General features: G+C 46.7%; 1 protein-coding gene across 6 annotated transcripts in view; it reads left to right on the plus strand.

Moving 5' to 3' along the window:
• Positions 1 to 25,352, plus strand: part of Dnm3 (dynamin 3) — a 460,170-nt gene that overhangs the window by 202,064 nt on the left and 232,754 nt on the right. For 4 of the 6 annotated variants that reach the window (XM_078022311.1, XM_040278054.2, XM_078022310.1 and 1 more), the window contains exons 13-14: positions 4,091 to 4,142; positions 4,970 to 4,999. In XM_078022311.1, the coding sequence (XP_077878437.1) occupies positions 4,091 to 4,142; positions 4,970 to 4,999 (82 nt within the window). The remainder of the gene's footprint in view (positions 1 to 4,090; positions 4,143 to 4,969; positions 5,000 to 25,352) is intronic. The other 2 variants (XM_021722659.3, XM_021722660.3) reach the window with 1 other exon arrangement.

Consider the following 25,352-nt stretch of genomic DNA (forward strand, 5'->3'; position numbering starts at 1 on the left):
TCCAGTGTCTCCCATGCCACTCGACCGAGATGCTTTTGTCCAGAGAAAAGAGTCGACCAACAGACAACCGAGCCCTTCGTTGGCATCGTCAGCCACACTTGTTGGAGAGACGTGGGACCTTGTGTCTGCAGCCTCCGCTCTTCCTGGGCCTCCGCTCTTCCCGAGTCTCCTCTTTGTGCTGTGGCCTCTGCTTTGCAGCCTTCTTCAGGAGCCATACACCTCTGCCCACACTAAAGGGCGGTGTTGATTGGCATCCTTCCCTGGCCCTCTTACCTCACTCACGGCCTCTGCCGGACCAGTCTCACCACTCCAGCGCTGGCGTCGCCCACTTCCTTGGGTGACTCTGGGGCTGGCTGTCCATCCCAGACCTTGCTTCTGGACTCTGCACCACCTTGAGCTGCCCATGGGCCTCTCCACTTGTGCACATGGAGAAGCCTCGACCAGCATTCCCAAACCAAACTGGCCACCTGTCTTGGTAACTCCCCCCGACCCCGTTTCCACTCCACAGCGGGTGACTCCCATCGCTCAGAGCAAGAGCCCGGTTGTCACTCTGTGTCCTTTTCTCCTTCATCGTCACTGGTCTGTTTGATTCTCCCTCCATAACCTTTCTTGAGTTTGTCTGTTTTTTTATGTCATCATGGCCACTCCCAGAGTCGGTCCTCTGTGGCTCCGGCTGCCACAGTCTTTCTTTGCTGCTGCCTCCTCTTCCACCTGTTCTTCTCTACTCCACTGTCCATTTCCTACCTCAGCCAGTTTGGGCCGCTTTGAGACCCTTAGATGTACCATACTCTTGCCCCAGCACCCGCCTGCGATGTCCCTCATCACATCCTTGACCTTTCCCATTGCACGTGAGCATTGGTAGTCTGGCTTTAAACAGCCCTGGCCAGATTCTCTGCTAATTGGCCCTAGTACACCGTTATTGTGCGATGGCTCTTGACATCAGAGGCAGCCCTGTCTACTGTTACATGGTTCTGCCTTGATAGTTTTGATCTCCAGAAATTCACTGCATGCCTCATCTTTCTACTTCCTGGCTGTGCTAATATCATCTTTTTTTTTTCTCTTAATGCAGTTGCTTGTTGTCTTCTATTAAAATTTATCTTGCGATTTTTCTGCAAAAATATCAGGTCACATCAAACTGAAATGGTATTTCTTGTCTTTGAGCATTCAGAGCAATCACTTCTGTACTATGTATAGGACTTGTTGATAAATGACCACACACCTCCTTGGCACACTTTATTATCTGTGCCTTTTCTTGCACAAGATAATAAAGGATAGAAGAGAATAGGCAGAAACAATTGAGCAGAGTTAGCGCTCTGGCTTTCTCTTAGAGTGTCTATTAGTGTACTCTTACTTTTATAAAAATTTTGAACTTCCTGTTATATACTTTTAGAATCCCAATGTCCCAAGCATAAACCTACTTTGGGTTTTATGATCTATTGTTTATCACAGTCTCTTCCATGGTGACTTATGCTTAATAGGAACTTATACACTTACACATACTACCCCGCCACACACACACACAAAGAGATAACTGTAATCCTTCATTTGAAACAAAGTACTTTTTTCTTTCTATTACATCTTCATTTTTGTTTCAATAGGTTTAACTTTTATGTGTACTTGTGTTTGGTGTCTGTCTTTACCTGTACTAGATGCATTGTGGACCTCTGATCATAAGGGCTACATCTTGTTCATGTTTCCTCCATCTTCTAAGTTGTTGCACTAAGATTTTGGGCTTACTTCAAATTAAAACATTATTGCTTGGTATTTTTTATAATGTTGCTGAGATTAACTAGTTAATTACCTACATCCAAGAATATGTCCAAGGCCTTAAATTGAAAATTTTCTCGTGAACACATTCTTAAATAAGTATTTCAAAATACTTTTAGTTCAGTCATCATAGCATACAGAAGAATCATAATAAAGGATATTTTCCAAGTAGACAGTTCATTATTAAGGGATTTATAAAATAATTCTAAAGAACCTAAATACATCATTAACAACAGTGTATTTGAATACAAGGGCCGGTTGTTGCAAAAAAGATGATTCTTTAGGTGGAAAATAATGGCAGTTTAACGTTTGCTTTAATATTTGAGATTGGCCCACGAAATAAATCAGTTTCTCTTTCTGCACGGCCTTACAAGTGGTGGGTCACGGAGTCTTGGATCCGAAAGGGACCTGAGGGGCTGGGAGCAGCTCAGGGGCAGGTCTCCCCACCCGCGAGGCCCTGGGTTTTATCCTCAGTTTTGAAGAAAACATCCAAACAACTAGTCCAGCCCCCTCCCCTTCTTTCTGTGTTTCTGTCTCTCTCACCCCTCCCCCATTTTAGCTAAGAAACGGGGTCCCTCGACTCTGCCTCTGCACACAGGGTCCTCGGCTTGCTCCGGGCCTGTGCTCAGCTTCTTTTCCCTTATGTGTCCAAGGTAAAGATGCTGAGTCCATGAAACCTTTTGGATTTACCGTCCCCAATCAGAGATTTCTTCAAGATATGTCCCCCCCAGAGGAAACCCTAAAACACAACACGGTGCTAGGAAGAGGCCAGGTGGCCCTGGAGGAGCCGGTCACATGATCAAGTCATTTTCCCAGTTATCCCTAGGAGAGAGCAGGCCTGGAGCGCTTTGGGAAGAGACCCAGGGCCAGGAGAGGGGCCGCCGCGCCTCTGGCTGTGCCTGGGCAGCCAGGGCCGTGTGGGCAAACTGGAGCCTGGCCAGGCAGAAGCTTCCCACCTACCCACCCTCACCTGCAAAACCCCAAAGCTGTAGAATTAGATGATTAGAGGAGTGGCGGGAGAGAGAGGGATTTCATAGTGTCGCAGGGAATTAAAAACTTGGAAATGTAACAAGTATCGAGGAAGGAAGAAGGTGGCATTAGTAAATCAGAATCTGAAAAACCAAATACACACAAAACATCTCTAGCAGCCACATAGAGGGAGGCTTCACGGCCACCCCGCCCACCCCTACCCGAGCGCAGCTGCGGTTTTCTGGAGGTGGAGTGAAGGCAGGCAGCGCGTCAGGGGAGAGAAGAGACGCGCTCTCCGACAGCTGAGTGTGGTGTGGCCTGCTGTCCTCGACATCCGGCCACTGCAGACATGTGCCCACGGCTGGAATCCACCTCTTCTCATTTTAGATGCTCCCTGCCCCTTGTTCTCCAAAAATGGCTACTATAAACCCCGAAGCCAGAGGGTCCGCCGAGGCCTGCTGGCGAGTCCCAATGTGTCGGGTTTTGTGACATCCTCAGGTGGATCCGTGGATCTACCAAAGAAAGCCTTCATTCTTTTGAGGGATGAAATGATGAACTTAACTGTGAGCTCAGGGGTAAACTGACCAAGTCCCGAGTCCTGTCTGGCCCGGGTGTGAGGTGTTGTCATGGCCGCAGCCTCCCTGGCTTTCCTCTCATTAGGTATTTGTAGCCTGGGGACATAGCAGTGGATCAAATGGAGCTGATGGAGGCAGGTGGACAGATAAGCCCCCAAAGAAACTGCAGAGCCGGCTTGGAGGTGACCATGTGTCATGTTTGAGAAAAACAGCAGAGAGAGGGATGAAGGTCCTGCAGGAGAGGGTGGCTGCCTGGGAAGCAGCCCTATCGTGGGAGGCCAGCCACAGGCTGGAGGCCGGAGTGTGCTGGGCAGGCTCAAGACACAGCAGAGACCAGCGGGGAGGGAGGAGATGAGTCAGCGTTGGGGCCAGGGGTTAGGCCTCCTGTCTGCACAACAAGGATAGCAGTAGTGCCTACCTGCAGGGTCGCTGTAAGACTTTAAATCACTAGTGTCTGTAAAGTACTCAGGACACGGTATGTCACTTCATGACGACTCTTCTTCGTACCTGTGGATGTCGCACATCAACTCGTGTTGTCATCAACCCGATGATGAAGGTTTTTTCAGCTGGAGTTATTAGAGTTTGGATCCATGATGGTTAATTGCTATTAGCAATCCTATTGATTTGGTTCTGCTTCCAGAATGAAACTGACCTGGATATTTTACACCAGCCCCGCCTCAGTTGCCGTGCTTATTTCGCAGTCTGTGTTTACTGTAGTATCGTTACTTGTTCAGAACAACACGAGTTTCTTCAGCGCTACTTTCCTTTGCTTTTCTCAGTGCTCAGCAGAGGAGCAGTCAGGTCCACAAGAAAACCACAATTGGGAATCAGGTAGGAATCATGCAAGATAATCAGTGCATGCATACCCCAAGGAGTTTGAACTAAATCGCTTGATTGACGATTTTTTAAATGCAAATTAATCATGTGCAAGTTTTGCTTGAAATGCAGCTTTTTTTTTTTTTATTTCTGCTTCTAAAATTTCTGGAGTGAATTGCACTTCTCTTTGGCTATTGTATGCAGTTAACCATATTGATTTATTTTAAATAACTTTTCTGCTACTTGCTCTGCGTTTCAATTTTGACTCCTCCTGTCCTCCTCTTGCTTGCTTACGTTACCCCTGAACTTAACCTTGAGTTTGTGGGTCGGTTCAAGGTTGGCACATGGTGGATAATTGCATGAGCTTTCTTGGTGCTGCCGACTAGTTCACACGTTTGCACAGCTTGGTAACAGTGAAGGGACAGCTCATAAGGAAGGCAGTTGTTGGGTTTAATCTCTGCCACCCTAAATTCCTGTTGGTAAATGAAGACGTGAATTCCTAAGGAGATCTGATCTTCTGAGTTTTTGTGTTTGGGGGCTGACCAGCTGTCTCTGACTAATGGCGCTCTGCAGAGATCGTATTAACTCCCACAGTTTGCTGTTTCTTTTATGTTTTATGTGATAATGAATATTTGCATTGTTATTTCTTTTCAAGTCAAAACAATGATGATTTTTTTTAGTAGTGTTTTTTTTAAATTCAGAGGTACAATTATTGAACAAATTGAAACCTCTGCTCTAGATTGTTTTTTTTTTCATTGTTTTGAACAGAGAAGAGGTAATAACAGACTTTATTTTAAAAACTTTTTTTCTGAACTAAAGCATATAATTCTTTGCTATTTCAGGGAACCAATCTTCCGCCTTCAAGGCAAATTGTACGAGCTAAGTTCTGTAAGCTTTACTGTTGCTTTTTCATTTAGCTTTCTAAGGGCACAGTTTGTCTTTAACTGATTAACTAAACTAGCGCTTGCTACTAATTTTTTTAAAACTCAGGTTGTCTTGTTCATAACACCCTACCACTGAGATAAAAATCCTCTTCAGAGGGTTCATCCCTTCACTGCTAATGACTTGCTGTGATTGAAAGGTATGAACTAGTAGACTCTAAAATGCCGTAATAATAAACCCTTAACACCGTGGGTGCTTTGATATTTCTCTAATTTTAATGGGCCTTAAAATGATTAAAATCATTAATGATCTTCACCTCTGTCCTTCTGTGCTTTTGTTGTTTGGGGCGCAAGCCTTGCTCCATCCCTGTGTGATCATATTTTCAATAAATATAGATGATGCTTCTAAAAGGTGGGTGAAAATTGAACATCTGATTTTTGCTGTATCGCTGATAAACCTTTCTGATGCCATATTATTTGTTTTTTTATTAATAACAAAATGAAAGCTACACTGATATTTTATATGGCTCTAGGGTTGAAAACAGTTCTCTATCTTTTTTTTTCTGGAATTACGAAGATGCTTTCAAATGATTAGCACAGGGATTTAGAATAAAATTACCTCCTATTTCTACTGACTTACCCGCCCACCGTGCACAGTTAAGAACAAGATTGGAACATGGGTCAACTATTTGCCCCTTGATGTTTTAGAAGACACAAGCTTTGGACATAGACATTCCTGGGTTCAACTTCCGTTCTGCTCCTTAGGAGCCATGTGGCTTTGGAAAAATTGAGCCTGAGTTTGTTCACTGTGTGATAGGAAGAGTAGAAAATACCTCTGCAGGGTGATTGTGAGAATCAGAAATAATACATGCAATGAAGTTGTAGTCTTTACCGGCTCTGCCCAAAAAGACTGGAAAATTTGTTCCCCGGAGGTAGGTACTCCTTCTTGAAGCTTCCAGGAGAAAAAATATTAAATATAAAAAAAAAATGAGAAAAATGGAATACTGAGAAAAATGAGAGGGTATGGCAAATTATTCTACTGCCCACAGTTCCTGGATTGTGGCTGGGTAGGTTATAGAGGGTTTGCCTGTAAAGGTCTCCTTGTGGTCAGAAGCATCTCTAGCTCATGAATGATGCACATGTGTAGGAAGAGCAGCAGTGTAACAGCCCATGTGCACTTTAAATCAGATCTGCAAGGGACCTCAGAGCAGCTTTCTGTCATGGGACTTCCGAATGCTAAACTCACATGAACTGTGTGTCTGTGATTCTGCTTTTGCTGAGTATTTCACACATTATGGAAGCTTTCTAACCCAAGATAGTAGAATTGGGAGAGTGTTAGCACAGAAAATAGATCCCTTTTCTGAAACCCTCGGGGCCAGAGAGGGCTTGAAGATCAGAATTATTTGCATTTTCTAAAAACAATGCATTTTCTATGTCGTACACTATCCAGCACCCCTGTGGGGTCAAAGACAGTGCCCTGAAGTCAAACCTGGGTCGCCCCTTTCCCAGTCTTACACTATTGCATTTTATCACTTGGAACCGTCTTACTTATTTTTTGTCTTCCTCCATGAGGATTTGGTTCCATTAAAGCTACTTTGTGTTGCTGGAGGCAGTGGAGTATCATTGTAAGATTTCAAGCTCCATCCTGTCAACATTTTAGAAGGGTCATTCTGCCTGTGAAATGGGGAGAGGCTTTGAAGGGCAGAGAAGACTGAACAGGAGACTGAAGAGGGGCACGGGGGGCATCCTGCTTCAGTCACAGACTCAGAGAGAAGCCCGTTTGCATTCCCTTGACCAGAGCCCCGTCATAGGGACTTCCCAGCTGCCAGGCCAACAGGACAGAGATGAGAGGTGACGGTGACTGGAAGCTGGAGTAGGTGAGCCAGGGCCCTGGGGTGTGGGTGAAATCCGAGGAAACGTGTGCCAGGATTCAGGGAAGGGAGCCTGGGCCGGTGAGCGGACGTGGTCTTGGAAGGTTGAAGAGGCGAGAGAAGCCACCTGGAGGCCAGCGGTGAGGCGGGAATGACGCAGGCCTTGGGCAGCAGGCGCAGGTGTCTTGTGGGTGGCCAGAGGGAAACGGGGCCCTGGGCTGGCAAGGAGAGTCCCTGTGGTGTTCTTGGCTGCAGTCTGGTAAGCGAGGAGGAGCTGGCGGGAGCCCCTGGCGGGCGCCTGGGTGGCAGGCATAAGTCTGTACCTTGCCGGCTGTGCCCCGGCTGTCCAGAGCGGGCAACCTGCTTTCCCAACCTGCAGAGTCTGGGCTGCCAGCAGGAAAGGCCCCTCCTGTGGGAGCAGCTTCTTTCCTCCTTCCTCCCTGAAAAATCACGTTAGAGGAGACGGACGCTCCCTCAGGTCTCAGAAAACCACCAGTGCCCGCCGCGTCCTGCAGACTCCTACCATGTCCCCTGCTCTTCACTGTGAGTGCGAGGCCCGGGTCCAGTGGTGAGGGTCTAATGGGTTTTTTGAAAGGGAACGAGGGGTTGGAAGCCTGCCACCTCCCACCTGGAGGCCCTGGCGCCTCCTCTCCCCTGACTTCCTGGTGACAGTATCCTTCAGACAAAAGTTTCAGAAAACCCCAACGACCTTGGGGACAGAAGGGGAACTTGTTGGATGATGTCATTGCCTGCTTGAGGGGTGGAGTGACCACTGGGAATCCACGACTCCAGCTGCCACACTGCGCCGGTCCCTCCCTCGCACACTTTTGTCCCTGCTGCTTTGCAGGACAGCGGCCGGCCGTCCCCAGGGGCTGTCCTTCCCTGTTGGAACCCAGTGGAAATAAAAGAGCCTTTGTGCCCTGGACTTTCAGGAAAGTTCCCAGGCCCTTCCCATTGGCCTGCTCGGCTCACATGCTCCTCCTGCCCCGCCCCGCCCGCTGGAGGATGAGGCACACCCACGGGCTTGGGCCAGATCTCCGTGGGCAGGGCTGGCCCCTCACCAGCTCACGTGGCCCACAAGTGGGGGTGGGCTGCCTGTCCACCTGCTAGTCAGAGTTGTGGCTAGGAGTCGGGATAGACGCTAGAAGAGAGAACCACCAAATTCGACAATAGGATTCTTTTCCATGTTGCTTTCTTAAAAGAATGTAAAACATTGTGGTTGATTTATTTCACAGCCTCCATTACGGCAAGTCACATCATTCAAACTCACTCGCTGCTGCTTCTTAAAATTTTCCTTACGCTCTCAGGTCCTGAAAAGAGTGAACTTGGGCTTATTGGTATCATTCTGCTAACAGCACAAGCTGATAATAGCTGGTTGCATCTTTCTCTTTGATCCCTTAATTCTATGACGGCATCTCCAGAGGGGCCAATGAGTAGCTTATAAAACACAAAAATCATTATTTCATAAAAATAGAGAATGGAGTCCAGAAAAGCCACACTTAGGGAAGGTATATCCTGTCGATTTGGTCTGCATCTTAGAAATCTGGGGTTTTACTTGGAATAGCACTTCATGTCTGCCACTTCTGTTTTGTTTTTTTTTTCCCAGAAATTATACAGATGTATGTGCTATTTTTGTAGCCAAGTTGCATCTTAATTGATAGGTTAGAGTTCATGAATCAGCAAGAAGGAAAATCCTGTGTCTTCAAGATTCCTTGAAAAATCTCTCTGCTAGACAGAGCCCAGCCCCACTCCTCGGCTGTGGGCTTTCGCAGAGCAGTAGAGGCCTGGTCTCCTCCCACCGGGGGAAAGAGCCACTGGTTTGGCCCAGGGTCCTGTGTCTGCCACGTCCCTTCCCGCCTCTGTTGTCCTCTTTGACAGTATCTTTATTTCCAGAAGTGTGTTTCTGTTTGACCCCAGGAAGTGAAATGCTGGCGGTTCAAAAACTCCCCGGAATTTTTATACCGTTTTTAACTGCTAACATCTCTCACTAGAAAAACTATTATTTTATTGATCTCTGTGATTTGAGACCCGAATGTGTCCCGAAATCGGTAGGCCAGTGACATTCTGATACCTGTTTGTGACTGTGGTCGGTGACTGTGGACCTTGAGACTTATCTGTCCACCTGTCCATGGTAGGTGCCTTCTCCCTCTGGGCAGGCTCCTCCAGCCTTACCCGCTCCCAACTGCTCGGTCCAGGAGAGTGCTGCTGGCCACCCAGGCTCCCCGCAGCCTCTTTGTGGGATTGCTCGCATTCCCACCCATCACCTGTCCTCCAGTTGCCGTTTTGTCTACAGAGACTTGTTATGAGGTTTGAGACCCTAGAAAAAGCAGAAGTTGTACTGCACCCTTCAGGGCAAGGTGTCGCTCCTTTCAGCACAGATTATCACTGCAACCTACAATTTTGATCCTGTAATTTTCATTTAAGTTACACAATAAATATATGAATACACTTTCTTTTGAAAAATATTTGTAGTTGTAGATGGACATGATACCTTTATTTTATTTATTTATTTTATGTGGTGCTGAGGATCGAACTCGGTGCCTCGAGTGTGCTAGGTGAGTACTCTTCCGCTGAGCCCCAGCCCCAGCCACTAGGAACACATTTTCATCGAAGAACAATAACGCAGACAAACAAAGCCTTGACCCCCCGCCCAGTCCCACTCACCCCTTGGGTACCACCACTGTTATCAGTTTGTAATGTATATGCGTGCGCGCACGCGCACACACACACACATACACACACACACACACACACAAACACACACAGACACATATACATACAGACATGCAAATATACAACCTTTTGGGATTTAAAAAAACTACAAATGGACACCTGTTGTGCATGTTTTATGCAGAGTGGGAAGCTCCACAGAAGCAAGGATTTCACGTCTTTTGTTTATTGATTTATCCCTAACACAATGTTCAGTAGGAGCTCAGTAAATATACCTGAGGACAACTCACTCTGTCCACCTAATGCTGCATCTTAGAGATCTTTCCCTGAAAAACACACAGAAGATGAACAAGCCTCTTCCGTGGCTGCAGTGTGACAGTGTCCCACGGAGTGATGTTCCTCATGCATCACATCCCTCTGCTCATTGATGTCTCCTTCCTTTCCGCATGGCTGAGCCAGTCAGTGCACAGGCCCCGGGAGCTACATGTCTAAGTACCTCAGTTCCCAGCGTGGAGAGTTGGATCTTACATAACTCGGATAATCTGATGCAGAGAATATCCATTGTTGTTGTTATTTGCATTTAACTTACTGCAAGTTATGGAGCAGCATCGCATGAATTTACAGAAGAGTATATTCCCTCTCCTGTGGACAGTCCAATGTGCCCATTTTTGGGGAACTATTGTTATCTTATGCATTTTTAGGATTTTTTAGTATCCTAAATTTTGTGGGTATTATATATAAAATGAACATTTTTCTGCTTATCTGTTACTCAACTTTTTTGTATATCATAAGACAAAAGCTTCTAATTTTGATTTAGACAATTAAAAATGATGGCATTTATGCTTTTTTCCAGTCATTTTTATGGATTTTAAAAATTACCGATATGAAAATAAAGTTGTTTTGCTGCCTTTCACATACTTCTACCCTTTTCAACTGTGGTCACTTATAATTTTCTAGTAAGGAGAAGCTTACTAAAAGTTGACAACTTTTCTGAATGAACTATTCATCTCTTTATCTATATTCTTCTGAAATTTTTCCTTTTGTTGATCCATAGCAGAATTTTGATGTAATGATGTTATTGATCTTTTGTCATATTTACCAACAAGTCTTTTCCTCACTTTCTTGTGTATAATTTTATTTACAAGGTTTTTGAGGTAAATTTTAAAGTGTTCTGTATTGGTAATTGTTAGGTAGTAATGACACCCATTTTGGGGCATGGTGTGGCATGGCAGAACAGGTCTACAGTGTATGATGATCAGACCACTGCAAGGGGGGCGTATTTATCACCTCAGACCTAGATGTTGCTTTGTCTTAGGAACACTCAAAACACTCGCCATTAGCTGTGTTGAAATAATGACTTGTTCTCAACCGAAGTTATCCTCCTCTGCTGCAGAACATTGTTCCTCTTGCCCAGCTGTGACCCTGCCCCACTGACCATTGTCCCTCCCTCCTTCCCTCACACCCTTTGTGGACTCTGGCGACTACTGTTCTGTCCTCTCCTTTGAGATGGACTTTAGTATTGTTCCTTTCCTCTAACTTCTTCTACTACATTTGCATTTTTTTAAAAAATATTTTTTTAGGGCTGGGGATGTGGCTCAAGCGGTAGCGCGCTCGCCTGGCATGCGTGCGGCCCGGGTTCGAACCTCAGCACCACATACAAACAAAGATGTTGTGTCCGCCGAAAACTAAAAAATAAATATTAAAATTCTCTCTCTGTCTCTCTCACTCTCTCTTTAAAAAAATATTTTTTCAGTTGTAGATGTACCCAATATCTTTATTTATTTATTTTTATGTGGTGCTGAGGATGGAACCCAGTGCCTCCCACTTGCAAGGCAAATGCTCTACCACTGAGCTACCGCCCCAGCCCCCTACACTTGCATTTTAAAAGGCAGTTAAATACCCACCCTTAGGTTTGGGGCATGTCTATGAAGCCATCATTGACTCCCTCTCCAGGGTCCCCCTGGGAGTGAGGCAGGATTTGGGAAGTGGAGCATGAAGGTTAGGAGCGTGGATTCTGCACCCTTCCTGCCAGCCTGCAGCATCCGGCTCTGCCACTTGCCAGCCACGGGCAAGCTGCTTGGCACCTCTCTTCTACCATTTCTTTATTTGCAGAAGGGACGTGGTGATAGTGTCTGTGTGATAGATTGTTGTGAGGATTGCACACCTTGGGTTATGAAGGTACAGAGCGCTGTGCTGCACACACACAGCAGCGCTGTTTCCATTGGCCATTCTTCTCCCCTTCACCTCTTCCTCCTCCTCCTCCTCTCCTCCTCCTCCTCCTCCTCCTCCTCCTCCTCCTCCTCCTCCTCCTCCTCCTCCTCTCCTCCTCCTCCTCCTCCTCCTTCTCCTCCTCCCCCCTTCCCCTTCTCCTCTTCCTCCTCCTCCTCTTCCTCTTCATTCCCCTCCATCATCCTCCTCCTCCAAAGGAGCAAATGTCTAAGTGCAGTCATACACATGCTTTGCAATACTTTCCCATCGTACAGTAAGTAATTCCAGCTGTGAGAGGGTAATGATCGCTGCCACTCACCTTCCTTAAAGTCTTGCACTGTGGCCTGCTGCTGCCCCAGGTTCCACACCAACCCTGTGAATCACTCCAATGTTTCTCCTGCTTTGTTAGTGATGTAACTGCAGCTTGGTGGAGCTAAGCAGTTCACCCTTGGTGGCATGGTGTGGAGGTGGCAGGGTCTGGCCCAGTCTGTCCGGCTGAGCTCTGACCTGAGCGGCTGTGCTGAGGTGGTCTGCCCTCTTGCTCTCCTGCTGGTTTCTGTACCGTGGCACACTGTTAATTATTGTGCTGTCTAATACATTTGAATGTCTGCTAGGCTGTTTTCTTTCATAACCCTTCTTTTTAAAAAATGCCTTTTGCATTTATAGATCATTCCTTCTTTTTTTGAAGATTACAATCTTGTCATTTTCCAGTGAGTTTTATTTGAATTTCAGTTGATGAGATATTTGTAAAGCCTGTACATCAACCTGGAAAGATGTCTCATTTTTTCATATTCTGCTTTCTCATTGAATCAGATAAAATTGTTCATTTCATTTATTATGATTTCCTAGATGGTCACCTTGACTTATGTAAAATTCACATTTCTTGTTTAAATATAAAACAAAAATACCCTTATAATTATAAATTGAATGTCTTTTTCAAATATGTTTTCCAATTACTTATTGCTATGTGAAAACTACTGGTTTTAGGGATTTGTTTTATGTTATTAAAATTTACTGGATTCTTTAGTAGTTTTCTGTTTATAATTTTTTTCTTAACTCTTGGTATAGTTGTATCTTCTATTTCTACTTTCACATATTGCTCCTTTTTGAATGATCTAAAAGAGAAATGGATTTCTATAGCTGCTTTTTATTTTAATGAAAATGTCTAGCCTACTCCATTAGGTTTGATGTTAGAATGTGAGTTAAAATGTATTTGATAAGCTATTCTTCACATGAGACCCCCAGCTAATTGCTTGAACACTGAATTTCACCGACTGAGCAGACTGAGTAATTGCTTGTTGTGTTTATTAACCATCCTTGCTTTTCTGGCATAAGCCCTCCTTGGCTACTGGCGGTCAATGTTTTATCATTGAATTAGTTTTCTAATTATTCAACTTCAGATTCATTTACTTTGCCTTTGAAATGAAGTTATTCTTTGTAAGTAAAAGAATAAATGTGAGATGCTATTAAAATTCTGACTAGAAGAGAAATGTCACCAACACTGGGGAGAGACGCATGCTGTGCACTCCATGCCCGATTATCTTCCTGGGCTAGCTGAGATGGGCTGGTTGGTTGGTGGAGGGAAGTGGGTATTGTGTGGGGGCCCTGGGAAGACACCTGGGGTGGCGTCCAGGGGAGTGGGAGGAAGCAGGAGGGCTTTCAGGTGCGGGCCACCAGGGCACAGGCAGATTCCCCCACGGGGGGCCAGTTTCTTTCATTATTGTCCTCCGAGGACCCCAGGCCCTTTCAATTCAGCAGTGTGTGGGGCTGATGGGACAAGTTGTAAGACCTCATTGTTCATAGAGGTGCCAAGCAGTCTCTTTCAGGGACAATGTCCATACCCTGTCAGAAAGTCCTTCCAGAAGGATGACACTAGTCCATCATCATAGTGAAAATAAATGCCATTTGGAGCTGAGAAATTCTCCTATCTATCTCCTGTAGAGCCTTTATATTGATTTTGTTTATTGCTACCCACATTGAAATCAAATCCACTGAGCGTTAGAATGTCCCAAATCCACCATGACCAAGGCCAATTGCAGTTTCTGTCCCTGGAGCACGAATGTCTTCGCACCCGGTAAAGTGACATGATAGAAATTTCTCCTGAGTGGGAACGTTTAACTCAGAACCCTCAAAACAGAGACATCTTTATATACCCTTCAGGCTTTAATGAGAGTCCTGCAAATATTAAGACTAAATACAGCCACCATCAGAACTTGAATCATTCTTAATGCTCACAGAAGAAAGCTCGCGCTGAGCGTCCAGATCTGGAGGTTAGTGCTGAGGGCTTAGCTTCGCTGGGGCCCAGCGCTCTGCACTGTCTCAGGGTCAAGGTCCCTAGATGTCAGTGCACTAATGCTGGCATTAGTGTAAGTCATCTGTGCACTTAGTCATACGTTTTAGAATGTTGTTTCTACTCTGATAATCCCATTTGAGAGCAATGTAATTTTTTACCCTCAGACAGGTATGCATATTCTAATGTGAGGGCTTCGATGCCCCAGAGAGTAGCTCTGCATGTCAGCTGAAAATCCTGTGTGCTGTAAGCTCCCACCCCTTTGCGTAGGCCCTCTTCTCTTCTTGCTTCTGATACACAAGCCCCTCATAGTTTCTAGGAAATCATTTTTACTTTTTCTTGGGAGTAGTTTGCAAGATTTTTTTTTTGGATGAATTTGCAAGATTTTTTATTTAATTGGAGTAGTCTTCATAGAGTAAAAGAGATAATGCTCTACTCAGATTTATCTGAAACGTTCTGGTAAGATCAAAGTGGCTTATTCGCCTAAAAGTATGTCTTGCCCAATTATGTAAGTACAGAAGACAAAAACCTAAAGATAACCTTCAGAACAAAATGTGAACGTGCAGAGCTGTAGCTGGACTAAGGAAAGATCCCTAAGGTTACTATGAAACTTATCCCTAAAGTTACTACAAAATTTCTTGGACTCAGCAACCAGACCCTTCCCTACCGCAGGGAATTCCATTAGGCTGAATGCTACAGGATGAATGTTTCCCATCCAGGAAATGAGTGTCCTGGTTTCATAATCGAGTCTCAGTTCCTTAAAGCTTTGTGCCGTGCTCCTTCTTACCAAATAATTGGCTGAGGTTGGTGCCCTGGCTCCCAGTGAGGTTATTTACACACAGCCTGTGATGGATGGCCCCGTGGGCAGGGTGTTAGATGTACTGCCTGAATGGATGGAGGGACACTTTGAAAACGGTGCACATAAATATGAGCTTGAAAAATGCAAATATTAAGACTAAATACAGCCACCATCAGCACTCAAATTATTTTTAATGCTCATGATTTTTCTTGTTTGCAATATAATTCTTTCACCATGGGATTCTACCATCTCCAACCACTTTTATAAATTTTCATTTGAGTCTCTAATGACACATATCTTTTATGAAAAAGCCCAAACATAAGTAAAACATTAGTTTAATAGCAAGTCATTCTCTTGCCTCCTTCCCTAGTTCACTAAAAATGATCCTCTTCATTAAGGTAAAGAATTTTTGGCGTTCGTCGGTGTCTCACTTTTTCCTCCCCCTCTTCAAAAGCCTTTTCCTTTTCCGGCGCTCTGGTCTTCTGTTGACCCGCTGGAAAGTGGAGGAGGGGGAGGGGACAGGAGGGTTTGTTTTTGAGAACCCAACTGTCTATAAATGACTTCCTCTTGTTTGGTACAGCCCCTGGCAGGGTCTTGTTTTCGAGGGTCTGGTGGCAGGCCCATGTCCTGGAGGAAGACCTGTGTCATCCTTCGGCCGTCCTGTGCACAGAGCCGTCTGAACATTATCTCCCATCACGTCTGCATTTCTTGGGCTTCTCCTCTTCCTGACGCTCATAATTCATGTCACTGATTTCCGGTGCATGCGGAGTCAGGTTTGGAAATATGAGACATTTTTAAAATGACAGATGCAAAGCCTAGCCGTTGGAGCCAACATCTGCAACTAGTTTAGGAGATTAACAAAATAGCTGCTCTGGATGATGGATATTTACCAGGGCCTCTCCATTTCCCAGAGAAATCAGAATGCCTGTTACTTATATGGTCTTCAGTCTTCGGTGGGAATCAAGACTTCATCTGTTACATACGTGGTTAAGATTCCTCACGGAGTCTCTTGAGTTACAGCCAATTTTCAATTAGCAATGATTAAGGAGGTCAGGAAGGATATGGGTGATTAAAATCCTCAAGTAATTGAAAGACTGACTTTAACCAGAAGTTCCAACACTCTCCCCTAAAAGTTTTTTGCTAAAATTACAAATGAGGGGAACATTGGATGCAGTTTGCTTTCTTTAGATACAAACAGAAATCTCAATGTGGTACTCCTCGGCTTACAATCATCCAGAAACATTTCTTTAATTTTGGGGTAAAGTCAAATTCTTAACATCCCCCACCCATTCTTTCCCGGTGGCTTCCTGTTCCTTCCCGTATCCCTGGCACTCCTGAGTTCTGCACTGCAGCGGCTGGCTGCTTCAGGGTTGCAAGCCTTTTCCGTGCTCTGTGTGTGTATGTGTGTGTGTGTGTGTGTCTGTCTGTCTGTCTGTCTCTCTCTCTCAAGTTATTTTTTTGCAGTACTGGGGATGGTTCCCAGGGTTTCACACATGCGAGACATGTGCTCTGCCACTGAGCTACACCTCTACACCCTTTATATTTTTATTTTATTTTGAGACAGAGTCTTGCTGAGTTGCTGAGGCTGGGTTGGAACTCAGGAACTTCCTGCCTCAGCCTCCCAAGTTGCTGGGGTTGCAGGTGTGGACCACTGTGCCCACCCCTGCGAGATTTTTGGGTGCTCTTTCCTAAAGCGTTCATTTCTGTTTTCCCCCCTGAATAGCATCTCAGTCACCTCAGCTGAAATAGCACATCCTCAGGAGTCCTTTCCCGACGTCTGCACTATTCTCAGCCCTCCCCCGAGTTCCCATAGAATCTTGTACCTTCTTCACTCCAGTGTTATGCAACTCCTCGCTTTGAACTTTCTGTGTGCTCTGTTAGATCAGGAGCAGCAGAGGCCACATCCACCACTATCTTCTCCATGCTCATAACCGATATCCGACAAGAAGCTGTGCAGTGAATAGATGAGGTAAGGATTTCAAAATCTGGAGCTAAGTGGCCAGATGTATAACCTGTCTGTAAGATAACGACACGATGCCAGCATCCACAGGGAAAGTCGACAGTGTGTCAAAACTGCTTGTGAGTTTTGAACATTAGGTTTTGTCATCCAGAGGAAACAAATTGACTCTTCAGATTGATGGTTACCCACAGTCGTCATTTTGGTTATAGTGACTGAGTTTCCCACCTATATAGGTCACGACAACAGTGTGGCTCTGAAATGTGGTTCTGAGTCTAGTAGATGCCAGTGTTCCAAAGAGAATGGTTTGAGCTTGGTTATCAGTTAGGATGCGTCATATCTGAACTCCAGCTGGTGCTATGTCATTTTAGATGGGAGGGTTGGTCTCCACTGGGACATGGTGACAGTGCTGCTAAGCCTGCTACACCTTCACCAGTAGCCCTTGGTGTTGCTCCTGGTTTAGAACCATCGTACCAACAAGTCCGTGGTCACCCTGAGAACTAGGGAAGATATAAGAATTCCCAAGGAGCATGAAGCACAGGACGTCTCTGCCTGACAATGATATCTCTGATTTGTTTGTATTTACCAGATGCCGGGCATTTTACTGAGTATGTCATGTACATCCATTGCACTGTGTGCTGGGAACATCTATTTGAAGACAGGATTATTAGCCCCAATTCTCAGATTAAAAAACAAAACAAAAAAAAGCTTGCCTAGGTAACCTAATTTCCCCAAGTTCACTGAGCTAGGAAATAGCAGAGCTGCTTGTCAGACACAGAACGTCCTGCTTCTAACGAGGTGAGTGGGGGCCACAACACACGGCTGCTAGTAAGTTAGAACAAGATGACCTAGGAGCAAAGAGCAGTGGGCTCGGTAAGTACCAGGGGAGAGAAGGAGCCATGCAGGCCCCGGAGCACCTTTGTAATGCCATCCCTGGCGACGGCCCCGGAAAGTGCTGGCCATGTTTACATCACTCTCTGGTGTGTTTGGCCTTCGTCATGATCATAATAACAGCCACACGAGTGTTTCATATCACACAGGGTGCTAGGTGCTTGGCCCTTCAAAACTGCCTTGCAAAGTGTACACCACTTCCCCATTTTGATGGACAGCGTTGAAAATCATTAATTCGTATCAAGAGTTTCTTTCACACACTTTACGTTTGTTATTTCTTTAATCCTCACCGTGTCCTTATGGTCTGGGAGCAACAGTTCTGGGTTGTCATTTTAGATGGGAGGGTTGGTAGGCCTGCTACACCTTCACCAGTGACCCTTGGTGTTGCTGTGCTCCTGGTTTAGAACCATCGTACCAACACGTCCGTGGTCACAACAAGTCTGAGGCACAGAGAGGTCCGGTCACCTGTGCCAGGTGACACATCTAGCCCAGGTGAACCCACAAAGGCCAGCCCTGGAGCCGGGCGCCCAGCTCTTTGCTCCCCACAAACAGGCCCAGAGGCTTTGCCGTTCTGCAAGTCTCGTGTGGACCTAGGAGTCAGCTGGGAAGTCCTGGTCCTTGCACTCGTTGGATTTCAAGTCTGAGTGGCTCCTCACAGTAACTCTGGCCCTGAAATCCTGCAAGGCTTCCTGTGTCCTAAGCAGTGTAAGAAAATGTGACAGATGCTGAAGATCCGTTTTTATCCAGCAAGAAAGCAGATTGACAGCAACCTCTGTCTTTTTGTCCCCGAATACAAAGATTAAGAGCCTCGACCTGGACCCCAAGAGGAGTTTGGGTCCCCACTTGGTAGCTGAAAGAATTATGTCGTAAAACGCAGTGTGTCTGTGTCTCATGCAAAGATGGAATAGGAAGAAGGCTGGTGGGTATCCCTTAGGGTCATTGGGAAGACTGGTGAGACGACTCCCCTAAAGTGCACTGTTCACAGTGAATATTAATGAAGGATCAGCAGTCATTTTTATTATCTTTAGTAAAGTTGTTCTTTTGAAATCCTAAAATTTTACCACAAAACCTTTTTACTCAACCAGTGGCTCTGGTGGCTCCTCTGATTTCATAACACTCGCTGGGTGAAGTGGTGCTCTGGGTATGGATTCACAGAATGTGAATTCTGTGAACAAGACACCAGTTTCTCTCAGGGACGTGGGCCTCCTTCCTCCATAGGTTGGGCCATTGGAGCCTGTGCAAATGGCGCCCAGTCGGCGCTCTTCCTGTTTCCCTCCAGCAGGCGGCGCTGCTGTTCCCACTCAGGCCTAAGGGATCTGGTGTCCTCTGGCATCTCTGACCCCACGTCCTCACTGTGGCTCAGGCAACAGGCTTCCTTAGGATTCTGGTACCTGTTCCCTCCTCCTGGAATCGTTCCCCACCTCCCTGCCTTCCCCCTCCCCAATATTATCCACAGAGTCTCCTCTGGTCTCTACTGAAATAGGACTTTATCAGAGGAAATTTCTGATTGAATGAAAAATCTCCCTCCCCCCACACACCATGGCACTCACAATCCCACTTAGATTTAATTATGTTCCGTGTCTGTTTCTGACTTCCACACCCACCCACAACCCACCCCAACACACGGATGTACGTTCTAGCATTTGGAAACATTTAATAGGTACTCAATTAACACAGTGAGCAGTATCCACCTGGCCGTCCAGTGGACAGTGAGTGGATGGCTCTGTTGCCTGTAGCTGAGTCTAGACTCAGCTAGTCTTTGGCTCTGAAAAGTTAGCACTTGTTGTGTGAATAAATTTTTAATACTGTTAATTAACGATCAGTTGTTTGAGGTTGGACTGTTTTTGTTAAATGTTATGAAACATTTACCTTAGCTTTATTTATTTATTTATTTATTTGGTACCATGGATTGAACCCAAGGGTGCTTAACCACTTAGCCACATCCCCAGACCTTTTTATATTTCACTTAGAGACAGGGTCTCACTGAATTGCTCAGGGCCTCGCTAAGTTGCTGAGGCTGGCTTTGAAGTCTCTATCCTTCTGCTTCAGCATCCTGAGCTTCTAGGGTTATAGGTCCAGCCCACCTTAGCATTTTTTTAAAAAATATTTTTTAGTTGTTAATGGATCTTTATTTATTTGTATGTGGTGCTGAGAATGGAACCCAGTGTCTCTCACATGCTACGCAAGCGCTCTACCCCTGAGCCACAACCCCAGCCCCTCACTTAGCATTTTTAAGATAAGAATGCCTTGTCCTTGAGAAGATGAGCCATTGCAGGAACCCCAGGGCCCTTCTGGTTGTACAAACCATCGTGGTGGGCGCCTGCCTGCACAGTGTTTCTGGGAACGCACTTTGGGAAGCCCTGCCGTAACCCTTGGTCCTCCGCTTCCGAGTCTTCCTGAGGCCTTCGCGCTCTCTTTTTATAGCACTGGAATGGTGACGTTTTCCTCGATCCCTCCATGACTTTTATGTTTAGTTTTTGTGCCTTGGAGTCCCACGAGTATCGTCTTGGTCTTTCTTGGAGCCCCACGAGTATCATCTTTGGTATTTCTGGGGAAGCCACAGTGTCTCTGGAGTGGAGGAGGGGGAAGAGGTTGTTCATAGGAACGTGGCCTTTAATTCTGTCCCCTCATAGTCATTAGCAGGAAAATCCTTACAAATGCTGAAGAGAGTTCTGAGAAGCAAAGCAGGGAGGCACGAGACATTCTCTGCCCTGCAGGCCAGGCAGGACATTTGGAGGTGGACAGACAGGTGGTCAGAGTAAGAGCCCGGCCCTGAAGAAGGGTGGTGAGGCCCTTGAGACCCGGGGCTGGGGGCTGGGGTGGCCGGGCTGACTGGTTCTGCACCAGCAGGAATCCCTGCTCACTGACAGCTGTTCATTTATGGTGGCTGATGTGCCCCCAGCCTGCACTGCCCAAATCCACAGACCCATCAGTCACCCCAAATGAGAAGAAGGAATCTGCCTGATCCCCTTACGTCAGAAGAGGTTCCAACCTGGATTTCCACATTGGATCCGTGAATGCATTTTTTCTCAGGAAACATTTATTTAGCAGCTGCGGTACTTTGAGCATTTCCTTAGTGACACCATTGACACTCTGCTTCAGAGGCCTTGTAGGGTAAATAGATTTTTCCAGACTCTCAAAACCTAGAAATGTGTCGGTAAGTCTTTTGGGGCATTGGTAAATTGATTGACAGGTAGAGCCTGAATGATTGGCAGCACATCTTGTCGCTTGCCTTTCGGGGCCTAAATTTCCAGAACTTCTTTAAAACAGGTCCTGTCTTATATGTCGTCTTCACTGACAGTTGGTGATTTTCTTTGGGAATTTTTTTTTTTTTTTTAAATCTAGAAGAGATTTGGGGAAAGAATTGATTCATTGTAGGAAATCGGAGCAGCAGAGAAACTTCAGCTCTGTTCCCCTCGTCGTCGGGACGCAGAAGTGACCCTGGAGGGCTGCTGAGCCAGCTGGTGGGGGCTGGACACGGGGAGGCTCTGATACTTGAGGTTTCTCGGCAGCTGCATCTGGCCGTCCACTGGCTTCTGTGCCCTCAGCATGAGGCCCACCTGCCACCTTCCCGCCAGCCCTGTCTCCCGACAGGATCGCTCCCGCCACCCAGCCGGGCCACAGGCTTCTCCTCCAGGCTCAGTGCTGGGTCCTCCTTGTGACACTCAGACCCTCAGTCACCTCCCCATCAGCAGTTCACGGGTTCGTGTGTCTGATCTAGGTTGCTGGGCAGCCACTGTCCGTTCCACAGGAGCCCATCAGTGCATCCAGAATGGACTCGGGACTCGTCCCTGCCCCAAGCGTGGCTCTGCGTGTGTCTCGGTGCCCAGGCGGCACAGTCTGTTCCGGGACCTCAGACATTGGGCGTCACCCTGCGCCTCGTCCTTTCTCGTCCTCCACCCCCGGCTTGTCACCCTCACAGTAACTTCTCTTCCTCCGCGTCCCTCGGGTTCCTCCACTGTCCACATGTGCGTTTCCACCACTGTCGTCACAGCTGTCACCATGCGGAGCTTGGGACTCCGCCATGGCCAGCTGTCTGGTCTCCCTGGATCCTCTGTCCTCTTTCTGGTCTCTTCACCAAACCGGGGCCAGCGGGGGCTTTTCCAGGTGCAGATCTTATGTTGCTGCCCAACTTGGACCGCTTCAGGGGTGGCCCGTTCCTCCCGGGGCGAAGACCAGATTTCTTGGCCGTAAGACACCCGGCCAGGCAAGGTCGCCCCCCTCCAGGCGGGTCCTGCTCCAGGCTCATCTTTGCCGTACCGTCCGGCCACACTGTGAGCCTTCCCCCACCCCAGAGCTCTCCCGACGTGAGGTGCCCGAGCTGGTCAGAGCACTCGGCATACTGGGCCATTCTGTGGCAGCACCTGGTGGCTTGACGTGACTTCACATGTCTCTGTGTGAGCCTCTGTTTCGTGTCTCTTCCCCTGTAAGCTCCGTGGAGGTGGAGGCTTGGTTTGGTTTTGGTTCTGTTTTTTTCTTGTGTTGCCAGTGTGCGGATGAATGTATACGTGTGTTTGAATATATGTTGTTGACTAATTTTCTATTAAATTAATATTTAGTAAAGTGTGTGTGTGTGTGTGTGTGTGTGTGTGTGTCTGTCAGAGAAGCTATCTGGATTCTTGTTCAGGAAAATATCCCCATTTTATTCAGGCCTTGCTAACTCTGAGGTGTATTTTCCTTTGTGTGTGTGTATTATTGTCCTTGAATGTGAGAAATAGATGACGGGCTTAGTTCTCATTCTGTTTTGTATCATTTGCAATCTCTTCCACATGGAGGGCCCTTTAACTTCAAAGGAGGCTCTGCACATGGAAAAGATACAGGGGAAAAAGTCGGGGGTGGGGGGGGAAGGCCGGCTCTGATTTTCATCATGGTTAATGGCCTGGATCTTGTTGAGGTTTAGGTGAGTAGACACTGAGAATAAACAGCTCCCTCAGTGAACTCATCAGAAATAGCCGTGCATCTGGCAGAAATAAAGCGTCGACCGGCAGTTGAGCAAATTCTGGGATACAATAAGAAAGGGAAGAAATTATTTGGCAATAATCTTGAGAAATGGGATAGTACAAAAGCCTCATGAGCCACAGAGGCATGAATCCTGCCCTCACTACACGAGCCAGGGCCAGTGTTCTGGAATAGACTCAGCAGGAAGGGCGTCGGGGCCGTGCATGGGGCGGGAAGAATGGAAGATGGGCAGTGCCCTGGAAATGGTCTTCGGAGATCCTCCGAGTCCAGAAACCTGGGTGGGGATGGCTTGGGTTCCATGGTGAGGTCGCCTCAGGAAGCAGCAAGTTGGAGCTCTGGCTCACAGGAAGCTTCAAGGTTAGCATTAAACTTGGACCAGTGTTATTAGAGGTTCAATGTTTATGGAGAAGCCAGAAAGTTATCTTTTGGCAGCAGATTGGATATGAACATTCAATACGGCTTGCTGATTTTCAGTCAGCTTTATCGCACACAGTTGGCCTGTCTTCGCCTTATTTAGAGTAGCCAGCTTCTTTCGTCACGGTGAGGGTGGACGCCTATCCAGAGGTGACCTTTAGTCCTTCACCATCTGGCGGGCAGCATCTGCCTCCGTTTTCCAACACTCTGGGTTCCCTGCACTTGGAAGGAGATCTCAGGAAACTGCCTGTTTTGAACAACTTGATGCCAACTTGAGTTTTTAATGACATCAGTATCGTAGGAAAATAGAGGAAAGGACAGGGAAGTGGGAAAAAATAAATATGACTTCGTATTTTGCCACCAGTTTTCTTTCAGTCATGTAAACATTTTCATACACAGTGCCGTTCTTTTTTTCTGTTCTTACATTAACAAGTATAATGGAAACAATATCACGCATGATAATAACAGATACTGATCTAAGTCCTTTCCATATTTCAACTCGTAACAGCTCTGTTACAGGTATTATTATTATTATCATCCTAAGTTACAAATGGAGGAATAGTGGGAAGGGGAGATTGCGTCACCCTCCACGTCGCCCAGGGGCCACTCCCAGTCTGCTGCAGTGTCCGCACACCTGGCAGAAATGCCCTGCTCGAGTTATGAGGAGCGCCATGTCCAGGTGATAATCCCACGGGATTATATCCTGACCCCTCAGCCAGGCTTCCTTTTGACCATAAGTCGTTTCCAGTTGCTTGCCATCAGAAACCACACTGTCCGGCATCTTTGTGTGCTATGGGTGGAGGCTGGAGCTACGAGGTCAACCCACCGCAGAGATTTCATGTCATTCAAATGCTCAGAGGCCGAATCCCCTCAGGGTGCTTGGCACAGAGGAGTGAAGTGGCACCTAGCATGTGGCTCCCGAGAGGAGGCCCACGCTGCTCACTCAGGGGCTGCCCCGTAAGGAAACCGTACCTCCCTCACAGGATCACCCTGTGGATTAAAAGACAGTGTGTGGCGCTCTTAGCACCACACCTGGCACAGAGTCAATGCAGCTACCGCTGTCATCCCCGAATTCCCAGAAAAGGAATCCAATCACACCCTTAACCTTGCCTCCTCAGGTACTTTTGAGACTATTTTCCTGGGAAGCTAAAGCCATGAAGGAATGTCCAAACACGCAAATGTCACATAGCCACACCATTCGTAGCAGTGACAGATTTTATAGTATCTTGAAACAAATAGTATTTCATCAAGTACTGGATTATTTAGCATCTTGATTTGACTGTTCCTTAAGCCTTTCTAGGTGATTTCACCTTATTTCCTCATTTTCACTCCATCTTCACCCCAGTCGTAAACTTAGCTGACACATGTGAATATTTATTGTTTACATTGTATCAAGTCATTGATGAGACACACCTGGACATGGCGGCCCTCACCTGGAATCACCAGGTCAGGGTATCGGGCACAGTGCGTGGTCCACTGCAGGCATTTAGGAGATACTGGCCGACTTATCAAGTGCTGTAGGTGAGAAAGACTTTCAGATACTTTCCAGAAGTGAATGCATCCCTGGCAGCCACCGGCACGCGCCCCTGTCTTCGTGGGTGGGGTGAGTCGGGGGAGACGAAGGCCCTGGGTTGCCCTTCTGGGTCCAGATCTGCGGTCTGTACAGGCAGGTTTTCCTGCTGGGGTGGGAAGCGTGAGGGAAAACGAGAGTGCCCCCGAGCCACCAGCCCTGGGCTGTTCTCTCAACCTTCTACTTTTGATTCCCCAGGACATAATTACTAGTCTGGTGGCTGGCCCCTTTAGGGGACGGTCAGTAGTCGGGACTAGTCTTGCTCCTTTCTTCTTGAAGTCACTCCTCCAGAGCTAACTGTGGCTTCTCTGGGCATCTGCCAGTGGACAGAAGGCTCTGACAAAGGTCCAGAGAGCACCCTGAGTCCTCAGTACTGAAGGTTGCGTGTCTCATTTCTTGTTTCAAACTGTGTTCAGCCAGGTTGTTTCCATAGCCCATCAAAGATCATGCGATGCTCAAATGACATCACTTATTTAAAAATCATATAAAAATCGTATTATAAAACGTCAACAAAATAGACATGTCCTGACTGTGAATATAAACCCCCTCTGGCTATGAAGTTCCCAGGAATTAAAATCCAAAGATCATCATCACAAAGGAGCTTGCAGAGTCTAAGCACTTGTAGAACATCAAAGGAGAGTGGCCCCTCCTTGGTTCCTCTTCTCCTGACAGCCTCAGCCCAGGAGGTTCTCTGGTCCACGTGGCCCTGGGCTGC

Source organism: Ictidomys tridecemlineatus, chromosome 10, assembly GCF_052094955.1.
Source record: "Ictidomys tridecemlineatus isolate mIctTri1 chromosome 10, mIctTri1.hap1, whole genome shotgun sequence".
In the NCBI taxonomy this organism is placed as follows: domain Eukaryota; kingdom Metazoa; phylum Chordata; class Mammalia; order Rodentia; family Sciuridae; genus Ictidomys; species Ictidomys tridecemlineatus.